This window comes from Asparagus officinalis, chromosome 7 (assembly GCF_001876935.1).
Source record: "Asparagus officinalis chromosome 7, Aspof.V1, whole genome shotgun sequence".
NCBI lineage: Eukaryota > Viridiplantae > Streptophyta > Magnoliopsida > Asparagales > Asparagaceae > Asparagus > Asparagus officinalis.
In genome coordinates, this window is record NC_033800.1 from 53,719,432 (window position 1) to 53,734,942 (window position 15,511).

The following is a 15,511-nucleotide window of genomic DNA, read 5'->3' on the forward strand; positions in this document are numbered from 1 at the left end:
GGAGAAGCTTGACGGCAGAAGGAGATGGCCATTATTGTTAAAATACTGATGCCCTATTTTTCCGGCGTAGGGGCGGTGGTTGGGCGGTGAGGGTTTGTTAGAAGAAGAGAGTTTGAGACATGAGGGAGAGAGAATAACAAGGGAGGGTAGATTTGGAATTGAGTTTAAGGTGAGGGTCAACTGTAGGAAGTTTTAAAAGTTTGGGTAGAGGTTTCACCCATTGACCGGCCAAATGGGGGGCAACACATTGTTGTAAATGCTTAGGGGGCTAGAAGCATTTCTCCCAATTAATAATTTATATGAGATTGACATTGTTTTTTCATTCACATGTTATGAGAAATAAAATTCCTATAACATTTTGATATTTATTTTATTGAGTACATTATAGTTTGGAGAATAGCTCTTTTTCTATCTAGACAACAAAACGACCCTTTAAAATTGTACTTATGAGCTGAGTATGGGCGGAAAGTTTATGTGAAACTGAGCCGAGTCTAATGAGTTGTAGAAATTCGAGGTCAAGTGTAAGATACATGTCCAATATGTGTATTACTGGTGTTTAAAACTAAAACATATATTATATAGTTGAGTGCACATCTGAATAAATGTATGAATATATTCAAGCAACGTCCAAAACGTGTCAGGCACAGACACGGATATGGGTAACTTAGAGTATAAGACGAAATGTAGCTTACAAGTTTTGTTAATTATTTAATTAAAAAATAAAAACTTCATAATAATTTTAACAACTAGGAACATGATTTCAAAAAATACAAAATTATCTTTAATAAAATTCTAAAATTAATACAATATGTACTGATTTACTAACAAGTACTACAATAAATGTTTACATATCATAACAAATTTACATTTCTTGTTTATATTTCGCTTTATTCTTCACAAGTCATACGTTCACAATTCACAAACATAATTATGTCACTAGGTATTGATAACGACCAAAAGAAGCCACGAAGGTTTAACAGACAACATTCAGCACTAATAGCTTAACTATGCCAAGTCTTAAACAAAGAAGAAGATACTTTCAAATCTCTACTATAAGTTATATTGAAATGGCGTATGTTATAGAATAATGCATGTTACATTGAACTAGCATACATCATATTGAAACAATGTGTGCATATTGAAATAAGGTAGTGCTAAGATGTGTTTGAGTTATTTTAAAATGTTACATAACAATTAAGGTTGGCTACAACACATAACGCAAAAAAACGTGGTGTGGCATGTTTTTTTGAATGTCGATTACAACTAGTTTTAGAGAGTGTACTAGGCCCCAGGTATATTCTCTCCTAATATAGTTGTTTATTGATAGTTTGAGGTATCATTTTATGATAATAGTTTTTTCTTAATCATAATGAACAATTACTAGAATACAACCAAAAACCTTTAAATTCTTTTCTAAAGTAAATTGAGAAATCCTTGGCCAATCTTGATGTTGACAGTCTTTGCGTAGTTGAAGTCATTAAGTTTTTTCCAATACAGATGCTGCAGAAATGTCTATCAAAAGAGCTATGATTTTCTTGTTGGACAAATTTTCAAAACCAACCCCTTTACACATTTATTTGCAAAAAACGACCCGTTTCCAAAAAAATTCAAAAACCGACTTGGTTTCAGCCTTGGCGTTAAAACCATGTCGGTTTTTAAAAATTTTATCCGAAACTTTACGGGAGTTCGGCTCCCGTGAAGTTTAGCATATTTTTAAACTTCACGGGAGTTCAACTCCCGTGAAGTTTATCTAAGAAATAAACCTCACGGGAGTTGAACTCCTGTGAAGTTTTTTAAGTTGAACAAACTTCAAACTTCACGGGAGTTCAACTCCCGTGAAGTATGTTGTGAAAGCAAATACTCCACGGGAGTTGAACTCCCCAATTGTCAGAGATCGATTCTCTGGCAATTTTCACCTGCAACTCCACGGGAGTTGAACTCCCGTGGAGTTTTGGCCTGCCTATATAAGGCGCAAGTCCCGTGAACCAATCGATATCTCTCACTTCTCATCCTCAAACGAAAACCCTAGCCCTCTCTCCCTCGTCCCCAACCACCGCTGCCGCCCAAGGCTCCCACCGCCGGCGCCGCCCCCATTTCCGACCGCCTCCGACCGCCAGTCCCCATCCCGTCGGAGTTGATCGCTCTCGCCGTCGTTGTCGCCGGAGTTCACCGCAAATTAGGGCATCGACAAATTTTAGGTAAATTCATCTAAATTTTTTTCCTTTATTTCTTGTATATTCTCACTATTTCGTCGTGATCTCATGTAAAAAAATAGATTTTAGAAATTAATTGTGGATTGTTTATGATTTTTGTGAAGAAAATTTAAATAATTTTGTGGATTTAGAGGGGGAATTGTCAAAAATATAAAAATTAGTGTTACTACATATTTAGGAACATCGATATATAAATTTGGGTAAAATTATGGTTTTCTAAAATTGATATAGGATTTAATGGTAAGTAACAATTAAATTTCTAAAGATTTTTTTGTGTAATATTGATCTTGAATGTTTTACTCTTCAGAGGTAACGATGAACAATCGAATCGTAATTTTATGTTCGTATGATGGGAAGATTAACTACCTCGAAAATAATATGCCCGTTTATGAAGGAGGTGCGACGAGACCGTTGTTTATAACAAAATCATGTACTTTCGATGAGTTGGTTAATGAATTACACAAACTTACATTAACCAACTCATGTGAATATCACCTCAATGTTATTTGCAATTATCCTGTTGGAAATGGGAACAGAACAAGCGACATTCAAATATCAAGTGACTATGATATGGGTCTCATTGGATTCTTACATAACGAGAAGCGTTCGGTCGAATTGTTCATTGAAAAATATCAGAGGAATTTGGGCAAATCGTTGAATAACGACGGAATATACTCCCATTAAAAAGTTTAACACAAAATTACAAACACAAAATTACGATTCGATTCGTGGTAGTTAATCTTCCCATCATACGTACACAAAATTACGATTCGATCGTTCATCATTACCTCTGAAGAGTAAAACATTCAAGATCAATATTACACAAAAAATACTTTAGAAATTAATTGTTACTTACCATTAAATCCTATATCAATTTTAGAAAACCATAATTTTACCCAAATTCATATATCTATGTTCCTAAATATGTAGTAACACTAATTTTTACATTTTTGACAATTCCCCCTCTAAATCCACAAAATTATTTAAATTTTCTTCACAAAAATCATAAACAATCCACAATTAATTTCTAAAATCTAATTTTTTACATGAGATCACCACGAAATAGTGAGAATATAGAAGAAATAAAGGGAAAAAATTTAGATGAATTTACCTTCAATTTGTCGATGTCCTAATTTGCGGTGAACTCCGGCGACAACGACGACGAGAGCGATCAACTCCAGCGGGATGGAGACTGACGACGGAGGCGGTCGGAAATGGGGGTGGCGCCGGCGGTGGGAGCCTTGGGCGGCGGTGGTGGTTGGGGATGAGGGAGAGAGGGCTAGGGTTTTCGTTTGAGGATGAGAAGTGAGAGATATCGATTGGTTCACGGGACTTGCGCCTTATATAGGCAGGCCAAAACTCCACGGGAGTTCAACTCCCGTGGAGTTGCAGGTGAAAATTGCCAGAGAATAACTCCACGGGAGTTCAACTCCCGTGGAGTTTTTGCTCTCACAACAGACTTCACGGGAGTTGAACTCCCGTGAAGTTTAAAAATATACCAAACTTCACGGGAGTTGAACTCCCGTGAAGTTTCGGATAAAAAATTTTAAAAACCGACCTGGTTTCAGCGCCAGGGTTGAAACCAGGTCGGTTTTTGAATTTTTTTTTGGAAACGGGTCATTTTTTGCAAATAAAAGTGTAAAGGGGTTGGTTTTGAAAATTCCTCCTTTTCTTGTTTCCAGGTTTTGTTAATGGAATTGGTTGTAAGTTGACTTATAGTTACGCGTTAAAGACATAATTCAGTCCCTATTAGGGAGCAAAGATCTGGGAAAACATTTGTGATTACATCACAATGACTAATTTAATCTCTCTGTACCATTAAAATAAGTAACAAGGCATCATCTTTAAGTTCAATGGTTGATTATTGATGCCAAATCAGTGATTGAAATATAATTCACCGTCAAGATAATAAATCTGAAGGAGACCTACCCTGGTCATCTATGTTATCTATGTTTCATTCACCTTCACAAAGCAAGCAATGAAACAGTACATTAACAAAAAAAATTGGATGGTCAGCTTCAGCTGTATTATTGTATTATTTTGTCTACTGTTCAAGCATTATGTACTGCTCTCAGTTATTACTGTAATAAATTGAACTTTTAATTATTTATGAAACATAAATTAATAACTAAATGTCATGATTTTTTATATTATTGCAGCACTAATTATGATGTTATACTAGTCTTCACTATTTCCTTGGATCTTGCATCAAACTTCAAGAGTAAATATCTGCAGTTCTTTTTAAACAATTAAAACCCAAATGAAAACTGAAATTTGTCAAAACAGAAACCCAGAAAAGGATTTCTGAAATATAGTATCTTACTTGAGTTTCTAACATTGACAACAACATAAACCTGTATGAAAACATCCTCAAGCTCGTAGAGCATATAACAGGTCAATATACTCAATTAGAGCATACAATAGATAATTAGATGATTAGATGAGTAAGTTAATTGAGCGCTGCACCAAACAAGAGGCACCAAGGACAAACAAGATTAAACAGAGAAGAAATAAATACCTGAGGCCGAATGATGCGATCCATCTCTAGCATTATATCTTCTACTGAGCAACTTTCTTCGCGGCCCTTGTAGTTAGAAAAAAGATGAAAAACATGCAACAGATCATACGTTCGTGGGTAAGTTGAGAAAGGCTCACACCTGTAATGGATTAGAAGTAAAGTGTCCATTTCAAAGTAAAGATAAGGAAACCATTATTTGGCAATATAGGTAGATCAATAACATCTCACCAGTCATGGAAAGCACCAATTAATCCGCGATCATATATTGCAGCCAAGGTGTTACTTGCAGTTGTTGGAACTATGTTCATAACCCAAATGGGCAAATTACTCAATGCCACTGAAAATCCTCCATAATAAGCATTCATGTCCATGACATTTCGTACCTCCATCTTGTTGACACCTATCAGTCTCCAATAGTGACTGACTTGTTCTTGCCAAAAAGCATTATTACGATCAAATCGCTCCGGAGTAACCCCTACTGACAATAACATGTCACATAAACTATAAAAGTGATCTAAAAAGAAATATAAAGTACAAGATTTCTGGGCATTTATGCATACATAATGGATAAGTAACATAAGAATATTACATTTTTATTGACATCCAAAGGAAAAGATTTCACCATGGAATGAACGACTTCATGAAGCATTTAAGACGCATGATTTTGTTAGTGAACTACAATCGACCCTTCTCTTGCTTGTCTTCATGTGATTGTGGAACACATACACTCAGTGTTTAGATGGTACTTATTAAACAGGAAAGACCTTATAGAGGGCATAATGGCATATTTTATCTCTATCTATATCTCAAGTATCTTAATTACATGAAATACCAGAAATGCCCTTCTTTACACTCCCCCAGTCTGGAGCAATTATTCGTCAATTTTCAGCTTGTTACAAATGTATTCACCCTTTAATCCTTAAGACTTGTGCACAAAGCAGCTAACTGATCACGTATCTCACATGCGTGTCTCTCAATAACCTCATCTTAATATTTTATCTCAAACAAATTGACAATAAATCGCAGCTTGATCATAACATTTCAGTCATAAGATTTAGTAATAGAAGAAAATTTCTTGCAAAAGCACTATTTCAATTGTCAGAACTTTAGATAAAAAACTTTTTTGTCTATATTAGTTTTAGACAAACTGGACTGTGGAAATGGATTCATAAAGCAGGTGTAGGAACACTTCCACTAGCCATTTAGCATTATAGCAGGCAACATGTTTCATTCTCAAGTGGTAGAACAATATAGTCTTAGGAAGTCATAGACTTCCTGGAATATGATTTAAAGATTCAATAAGCAAGTGTAAGCTTCCACTCTAAATCAGAAACATAGATGCATAGAGCTCAAAAGGAATTTAAGGAAAGAGAATAAACATCTGAGGATGTAGTAAACAACTACCTAATTTTTCAAGGCTCCTTGAATATACTGAGAGGCGATCCGGTCTAGGAGGGCGCTTCTGAATGTTTGACTGATCAGTACTCGACTGCACACAGTTTCTCAATGGAGCTTTCCATGGAGGAATAGCGTCATCGATGGGTTCACATACAGTTAATAAATTCCTCTCCTGATTCTGCAGCCGGCATGTCTCATTTTCTTGTTTCTGCCAGATAGCAGTCTGGACCTGCTGAGCAATTAGTTTCCAGCACATTGCTGTAGTAATATTTACCACCTTTTGCCAAATGACTGGAAAATCTTTATCTTTCCTATAAGCAGGTGGAGCTGAGTAAACAAAGTATCCATTTGGTCGCAAAAGACGGTCTACTTCTTTGAGCAATATGCCATCTGAAGAAATGATCTTTGTAAGCACAAAGACAAGAGATCAATTTTCACAAAGTAATAAATGAAGGAGTCAAGAGAAATACAAAGATTTTCAACTCCAAGAATTTAAGGAACACAGAATAATATAACCTTTCTGTAATAAGAAATTGACACAAGGTAAGTATAATTACTTGGACCAAGATTTTCATATTAATTTAACAATGACTGATAAGCAGGGATACTGATTTAACTAAAACCAAAATGTCTAAACATTTCACAATTTCACATTTGCCAGAAGCAGTGAACAGAATAAGGAGCTACTTCGCAGTTCTTCAGATACGAAAAACTGATGGAATTGAGAGAATAACAAAAGACGCATTACAAGTTGACCAAACATACACATCCAGAATAAAGTGCCCCTACATGGATATTAGTAAAGGAAACCTTCAAAAACCAGAAACTTTATTGAGTTAAGCAATGAAGTTCGAGAGAGCTTGGTTCTAGTATGAGCGAACTCAACAGATAACTGGAACTAATCTGACAAATGCCTAAATGACAGTGCCAACAAAAAGATGCACAACAAACCTTGGATTCCAGTTTTTTTGGAGAATAATTTACAACACCAAAATCAAGTAAAAGCACTGTGTATTGCATTGACGAACTTCATTTAGAACAGAATGCCACAAAATCCAAAACTTTAAAACTTTATACAGACATATAGAAAGAAGTTTAAACGCAGAAGAAATCTCCCTTTATTGATATATTCTTTGATTCATGGGTACATATGTTTATAGAAGATTGTAGTTTAATAGAGAACTCCCAATAAAGACAGAAGAAATAGAGGAGGCCTATGCACCAACAAATATATTATATGCTCTACCAAGTATAGGAGATAAGGAATAATGAAATACATGCCCTACTACATTTAAGACATTGCCTACTATATTCATCGTGTACCCTACTGTATCCAACATCCCCCTCAAATTCACGTTGGGACGAAAAACGTGAATTTGGATAATAAAAGCCAAACTTGAGAAGATGTCTGAGCCTCGATAAAAGAGTTGAGTGATGCAACTATATTGACATTAGGGATGAATATGATGGTATTGATGAAGAAAAACTCAAGAGATGTAAGATCGATGGCCTGAGACAGAAACCCAAGGGTATCAATGGAGGAAAACTCACTGTCGACGAGATCAACCACAAGGGATAGAAATCCTTGCACATTAACAGAAAATTTTAGTGTCTACGAGACCAAACGGCGTGGGATAGAAAACTTGCGTATTGTCAAAGAAAACGTTAGAGGTCGATGTCAAGGCAGGAAGAGGAGCTTGTTGTGAAGAAAATCTCGATAGACAATAATTGATGTCAATGTCATGAAGAAAATTTCTAATATAGAAAGACATGAGTAAGAGCAGAAATTCTGAATGAGACTAAGTAGAAAATCTCGTTTTACATTTAGGGGTCATAAGACATTTTGACAACAGATTTAGTCTTTCTAGAAAATGGAGACTAAATAGAAAACTTGTCAATTTTACTTCTGGCTGTCATCCTTTGTCCACCCTCTTAACATTGTGCAACTCTTAGGCGAGGAAACTATAATGATAGAGGGCAGGAAGAAACCAAATAGCGCCTCTTAGAGGGGAAGAAAGCTTATCTTATTGGTTATGGGCAGTAACCTATTGCAACCAAGGCCGACATTTCAATTCCCCTAGACAAGGAAAGAGTTCAGGAGGAAGATGATAAAAACTTCTTATAGAGAACTGCAGTCTTTACTGAGGCATCATAAGCATTAAAAAAGCAAGGAAGATAAATCCCTAGATGCAGCTGAAACATGCTGGCTACAAGCAACAACATGGTAAGATATACATAACTAAAGTTGAGTAAGTACCTAACTCAAGTGCCAGCTTAAAATAAAATATCATTCCAGAAGACATCATATCAACTGAACGGACAACAGTGACATTTGGATACCCTATTGCGGCTCTATTATGCATAGTATGAAAGGAAACTAATCAATAACAGAAGGTTTGCTGTCAGGAGAAGGTTAAAAGTTGAAAACTTTGCGAGGAAGACGATTGATCAACTATAGACACGTATACATCAAAATAAGATTAACATTGACATATGGAATCCTGTTCTTTTATTTAACACAAGATTATTGACTTTTCTTATTTCACTAAATATTTCTCCCCTCAACTATTTTTTTATCAATCATATAAAAATGTGTTTGAATTGACTTTATATATCCAAAAAAAATTCAATTATATCAAAATACCGACTTTAGTTATGTTGAGAAATTAAAAAAGGCCAAGATATTATATATTATTTATCTAACTCTAACATCTCTTAAATAAAGGTTAAGAGGATATTACAAAATAGGTATGAGATAAAATCATATTCAGTCATATCCCTAATATCTCTCGATCACATATTCTTGATATATTATTTCTAATATCATAGATTTCTATAATATATTCCTTAATACTCCCCTCAAGCTCGAGCATGTATATTATATATGTCCACTTGTTACAAATAAAATGCACACTCTAATCTGTAACGGCCTCAAAATAATCTTGATTTTCTTATCTTTCACTTGGCTATCTTCAAATTAGCTAATCTCCTCTAGGGCTCCACCAATTAAATAATCCTTCCAGGATCCAACAACAAATGATTCTTTTCAGGATCCAACAACAAATGATTCTTTTCAGGATCTAACAACAAATGATCCTTCTTTAAAGGATCCAACAGCAAATGATTCTTCTTTAAGGATCCCACAATAAATGATTCTTTCTAGATCCAATAATAAATGATCCTTTCTTAAAGGATCTAACAACAAATGATCCTACTTTTAGGATCTGACAAACAAATGGTGGAAGTTGACATTGGGCTCTAGCAAAGAACGACAAGGAGGCAGAGTTCAACAATGAGGGCGAGATCGAATCATCGAGATCTAGGCGAGATCAATCATCAAAGGGGAGGATTTAGAGCATGACGGTGATTGACGATCCAGATGAACAGCAACTCCTGCCGTACAGTACTGTGGATGAACAGTACAGATGGACGACATTTGTAACAAATAGTAGCGCACAGCGAACTGTATAGCATATGAATAGTATCGCTCATGAACAGTACCTCTGATGGACAATACTGCAGTCGAAGAATAGTGCTCATGGGTTAACAGTACTAGTTTGTGAAGCAGCGAGATTAGGACTAGGTTTTGCTGTCAACAGAGGTGGTGAGTGATGGAGCGATGTGTCAAGGTTGAATCGGATGTCTAGGCCGCCTAGGGGAAGCGCGGAATTTTCGGCAAAAACGCCTTGGCGGCTTGATGTAGAGAAAGAAGAAAGAGGTCTCTCTAGGATCAAGAGGATGTCACTGATACCATGCTGAGAAATAGAGAAAAGCCAAGATATTATATATAATTTATCTAACTCTAACCTCTCTTAAATAAGGATTAGGAGGATATTACAAAATAGGTGTAAGATAAAATCATACCAATCATATCCCTAACATCTATCAATTATATATTCCTAATATATTATTCCTAATATCATAGATTTCTATAATATATTCATTAACAAGTTATCAACTTCCTTCTGCATCAATTGGTGTGTTCCCCCGAGATTCATTGTATCAACAATGTAAGAACTAGAAATTTCAACCAAGTCACAATTAGAATAGTAGCCAAAAGTTTCTGGATTAAAATATTACTAAAAAGCATTATTAAGATTTTTCACTAAGAAGATTAACTAGTCACTAAACCTAAGCAAAGCGTAAACTTAGATTGAAAATCGGTTAAAAGTTTTGTGTGAAACTTTTATTTTTGTCAGTTATTTTGTTTTTCCAAAAAAGGGAGAAATACTGGATCTTAATGAAGTAGGTCAAAAAACAATCCGGGCTTTGAAGGATGGACACAGTGATCAGGTCTAAGAAGACAAAAGAAGCTTCAAAAAGGCTGGATGCTTGTCCTCTGCACTTTGCACCAGTACCCTGAACAAAATCACATACTGGTGACCAATGACAAATATCACAGAATTATTTAGAAGTCCATCATCAGCAATCAAACGACCACTGCAAGAAAATGGAACCAGATTCTCTTAGCTGAGAAGAAATGACTGATCTAAGTGACAATAAGCAGTGTCACTGACAATAAGTGTCATTAGTATGAAGATAAGAGTTGCCACTCATTATGGGTTCCCACATATGATATACATTATGGAACATAAACATTAGAACCGATAATTTCTGCCATATCCTATAGACCAAATTAACATTTGAACATAGTAAAAGGAAAAGAATAAATTATGCAGATTGAAGCTTTACCATTTTCATGCCAATCGACACGGCATCTTGAACAGTGAACCATTTCAAATGAGCTTTTGGGGAAAGGTAACTGTTTTGTGGCCAGAATAGAAATCATAGCATTTATACCCCGCTCCAAAGCAAATTGAATCTGATTTTCGTGGCCATCCTTGGGAGCAAAAGACATGGTATGGATATCTAAAGCAAGTAGATATGCTGAAAAGCTAGCAACACCACAGCCAACATCCAAAACTTGAACCACCCCTGCAGTCCGCAAATCACCTGTTTCATTTGTTGTCATATTTCCGAGCCTGCATTTTCAATTAAGGTAACCAATTTCAAACACATCATTCCGAGTACATGGTACCTCGCTGCAATGTAAGGAGTTCTGAATATATTTGAACATGAGATGTTAGCAATAAGCTGATACCATACACATTGAATATTTCTAAGAGAAATTGAGATTACTGTAGCAGATTAATTCAAGAAATCTTAAAGAGAAAATAGAAAAATATCGTCATTTTCTACACAATTGGACCAAAAAGCTGAAGTTTTAAACAATTCAGACTTTCAAATTGTAGTCAATCCCAGGTGATTGTATTGAAGGTGACTATGCTGCATATAAATTTTATTTTTCATTTTTTTTCAAAAATCGTGAAAATATTCAACATAGCAAGAACAATTACCAAGATTTTGTCCCAAGTCCAGTTATGGTTGACAGTTGAATAAAATAAGTTGGTCCTTTCTAATCTTTGGTAAGCAACTGAGGTTTTCTTATTGAGATATTATGTCTCATTAACTATGCCCATGATACTAGACTTACCTTTCACCCACAAACTCGTCGCTCTAAAGATTTATAAATTTTTGAACTCTTTCGTACCGACTTCTTTAAGCATAATGAAAAACATGAGCTAGAATTTAATACTACATATATGATTTTTTTCAGTTCCAATATGACATGTTGAACTTCAACCTACAAACTTTAAAATTAAGGACAAATTTGCTATTGATTTTATTAAATAAACATGGTAGGAAATTAAGTCTCTAATTAGAAACAGGCTCACCTATTTTGGTTAGGGAAAACACAATTGTGTATTGGTCCTAAACTTACACGTCAAAAGTCACTGCCATTACACTAGAACTCTGAAGTTGTAGTGAGAGTTATAATTTACATTTTAACATGCTTCACAGTTTGAGAACCCTTTTCATGGGCTAAACCTAGACTCATGCAGCGGCGTCTTTTTTTTTAATTCGTGCCAGTGTGATTTGATCCTAGGCTGCTCTGCTACCATTGGAAGGTCTCTCCCACTATACTAGATCTCCGAAGTTGTGATGCTACCATTGAAAGGTCTCTGCCACTATACTAGATCTCCAAAGTTGTGATGAGAGTTGAAGGGGATAATTTTATATTCTAACATTACACATAATATACTAGTCTTTTTACAAAACAAGCAAAGAATTTAGAGTTTGTTTCATCGATATTCTTAAAATCCAAAGTAGTGAAGAGGGTTGAATATATTTTCTTTTGGCAATTCCTTGAATAATGGGTGTAAGTTTCTATGTATTGATCTTCCTTTTATCAAGCAATATTTATTTCTTAAATTCCACTTTAAATGTATGCATGTCTAGGTTTGAACCTAGATGCTTTAAAGTTGCATCTAGAAGTGAGTGATACACTCTTATCACCTTATAACTATAACCCAACAAGTCAACAATAGGATAGCATTGAGTAATTATTTTGGGTCTCAAGGATACCAACATGAAATAACAGTTAACTTGCTCTTAGGGAGAATACTTGAGCATATGTTACAAAATTTAAATAACAACATTCTGAATACATATAGAACAATAAAGAAATGTTATTAAATAAGAAGCCACATCCAGTTTTCAGTCTTCTAAAGATCTAAAGGATATACGATTTGAAAATTTGCTAGAGCAGAGTGTTCATAAAATGAGAATTTTTAATTTGCGTTGCTACAAACACATGTAGCGTTACTGAACAAAAGTATCGTGAATTCCACCTTTAATATACACAAATCTTGAAAACCATAATACCTGTTAATGGTAGTTTCTTAGTTCATTACCTATCACTTCCTTAAAAGGTGAAATAGTTTGCTACTCTGCATTCTATTTATTAAGGACAGAGACAGACATAATCATAGAAGCCCCATTCTAACAGAAATTGTTATGCTATACTTTTCCAAAACAAAACAGTAAATGTTGCTTCCTAATTTCTTTGCTATAATCTCTAACAGAACATAGAAAACACACTGACACGGACTGGGAAAGGGGCTCCAACCTAAAAGTAGAAGGCTCTCAAACATGTTGCCTACAACGCCAATCCGGATCCTATTGGAACCTAGGACATTCTCGATATTGTGAACTTTGGTGAGTACCCGTATCTGATGGGGATATAAAAGGAGGAGCATGTAGGTTTTAAGTCTTCAATAGCCTTCCAGAGTGTCAGAGAGCTAACTATTTTCGAACATCGTTGTAAGGCCTTGATGGAGCTTCATCAGAGGAGGAGAATCGTCGACAGCTTGGCGGTGTGATGCCGTAATTTATTGGAGGGCGATTGGAAGAGATCCAGTGATGATGATACTCTATGACTAGCGGGAACTCATTGGAGCTCATTGAACCTCGGGAATGATCATATCTAGTTGACGAAGAGGCAAGGGATTGGGATGCTGAGGAGAGGGGAATATGAACAGTAAAAAATATCGCTCACCAACGAACACCAATCTGCTACTGTTCCCGGGTTTACTTTTATAAACAGTAACACAGGTTGTGGGTTTAAGGGTTTCTTTGGGTATTTTGCCTTGAGGTGTATGTGGTGGATTCTTTTGGAGGGACTGATCAAGAAGGACAATTGAAAGGAGAATGGTATGTTGTGGATTCTTTTAGAGGGACTGATCAAGAAGGACAATTGAAAGGAGAATGAGGTCTGATAAATATTAGGCATCACACGTAAGAGCCTTGCACCCAAGGGTTTCACATCCCAAAGAACACTTCACATGCTCAATAAAGAATTCTCATAACTCAATTTGTATTAATTAATGTCTAATTCCTCATGGAGGACTACAACTTCATTTTATAAAGAAAAACTAAATTTGGAAATTAAATCAAATCCTAACAAATGCTAATGCAAAAGAAATAAAGATAAAATCACTAACAAAATAAATCTGATCCTAACAATCCTAAATCGACTCCTAAGGAAATTTATAAAATGCCTAATCAACTACTCACGATCATCATCCATCACACACACTTCTAATGTAAAGCCATGTTGTGCCAAATACCTACTGGACAGGATATTTCTCGACGTGCTATTATCATTCTACGCGTACACTTTAGAATTTGTTGAGTATTGTCGTGTTTCGGAGGACCTACACCAGTGTGTATGCAGTTCACGCAATCTATAAGCGATAAAGTCTGCATGATTTTTCTTCATTCATCAGATAAGAAGATAAATATTAAATGCAAAGTTGCTCTAAAACATTATAAGAACAAGGTTATTGATAGCGGATAGCGTTGCGTAGCGGTGAGGCATCGCTAAGGCTATTTCGGGCTATTGCGGCAAAATAGCGGTAAAAAACGCAAAGTCAAATAGCGATCTAATTTAGATATGTATAAATACTAAAAAAAAAATTAAAAAAATCTAAGAAATCTAAAAGTACATATTGGATGATTTAAAGAGATCCTAAACATGAAATAGACATGTAACCATCACGTAATACCGAAGATGACTAGAGGAGTCAAAAAGTCGTCGTCTTCGAGAAGAAGAGCTTAGCGGTGACAGGACTGCCCTAAGAGGAGCTCACGGTGAAAGAAGTGAGAGGAAGTATCAAGGTAGGTGCCAGAGGCTATGAGAGATGGCAGGATTATGCTGAAAATCACAGGAGACGGTGGAATGCAATGATCAACGATTGAGTTTATTTTTAAAAAATAAGCCTCAAACCGCTTTTAAATAGTAGTCAAAAAGTAAATTTCGAATGCAATCGCTCACTATTTACCATTATGACACACTATTGGCCGCTTTTGCGAACAAACATATTCCGCAATATGTCACCGTTATTGCGCGATAGCGTCGCGGGAAGGGACCGCTAACGCTATTAGCGCCGTTATTGCGGGGCTATTTACCGTTATTTATAACCGTGTATAAGAACCACCCCACTAAAAACCGATCGCCCGAAAAGGGTTGAGAAATAGACAGACATATTTGAGAAACATTTGAGAAAGGCGACCTTGCTCAAATCAATCACTGTGAATCGGAGAATTCTACTGAGATCAACTGGTTAGTTGGACAATAATAACATATGACTATATGTGATCCAATTTTTACTTCTTATTACGCAAAGCTCGCTAGCACAAAAATAACAGAAGTAGTCACTATGATGGAAGGTATTTACTATTAGCAGTCCGCCATGGGGAAAAAAAATCGTGTCCTTAACAATGTAAAACTCCGTAATTTTTGAAAATACTATGGTAAATAGTAATAAATGAGTCATATTATGATAAATATCATTTATGGATGAATGAGTATGTTAGTAATTGATTTGAGATCAATCAAGTGTATATATGAGAATATACAAGTGTTAAACATGCACAAAACAAGTGAAAACATGCACTCAAACAAAAACCTGTAGGTTGGAAAATGCCTCTGGTCAGTCGACTGATGCTTGCCTATCAGTCGACTGATGAGCTCCGACTG

General features: G+C 35.6%; 1 protein-coding gene across 1 annotated transcript in view; it reads right to left on the reverse strand.

Moving 5' to 3' along the window:
• LOC109849032 (probable methyltransferase PMT7) overlaps positions 1–15,511 on the reverse strand; it is a 28,581-nt gene that overhangs the window by 5,032 nt on the left and 8,038 nt on the right. Inside the window, exons 3-6 of the mRNA XM_020418798.1 lie at positions 10,822–11,111; positions 6,136–6,519; positions 4,960–5,206; positions 4,732–4,870 (exon numbers count right to left, since the gene is read on the reverse strand). Coding sequence (XP_020274387.1) covers positions 4,732–4,870; positions 4,960–5,206; positions 6,136–6,519; positions 10,822–11,111 — 1,060 coding nt within the window. The remainder of the gene's footprint in view (positions 1–4,731; positions 4,871–4,959; positions 5,207–6,135; positions 6,520–10,821; positions 11,112–15,511) is intronic.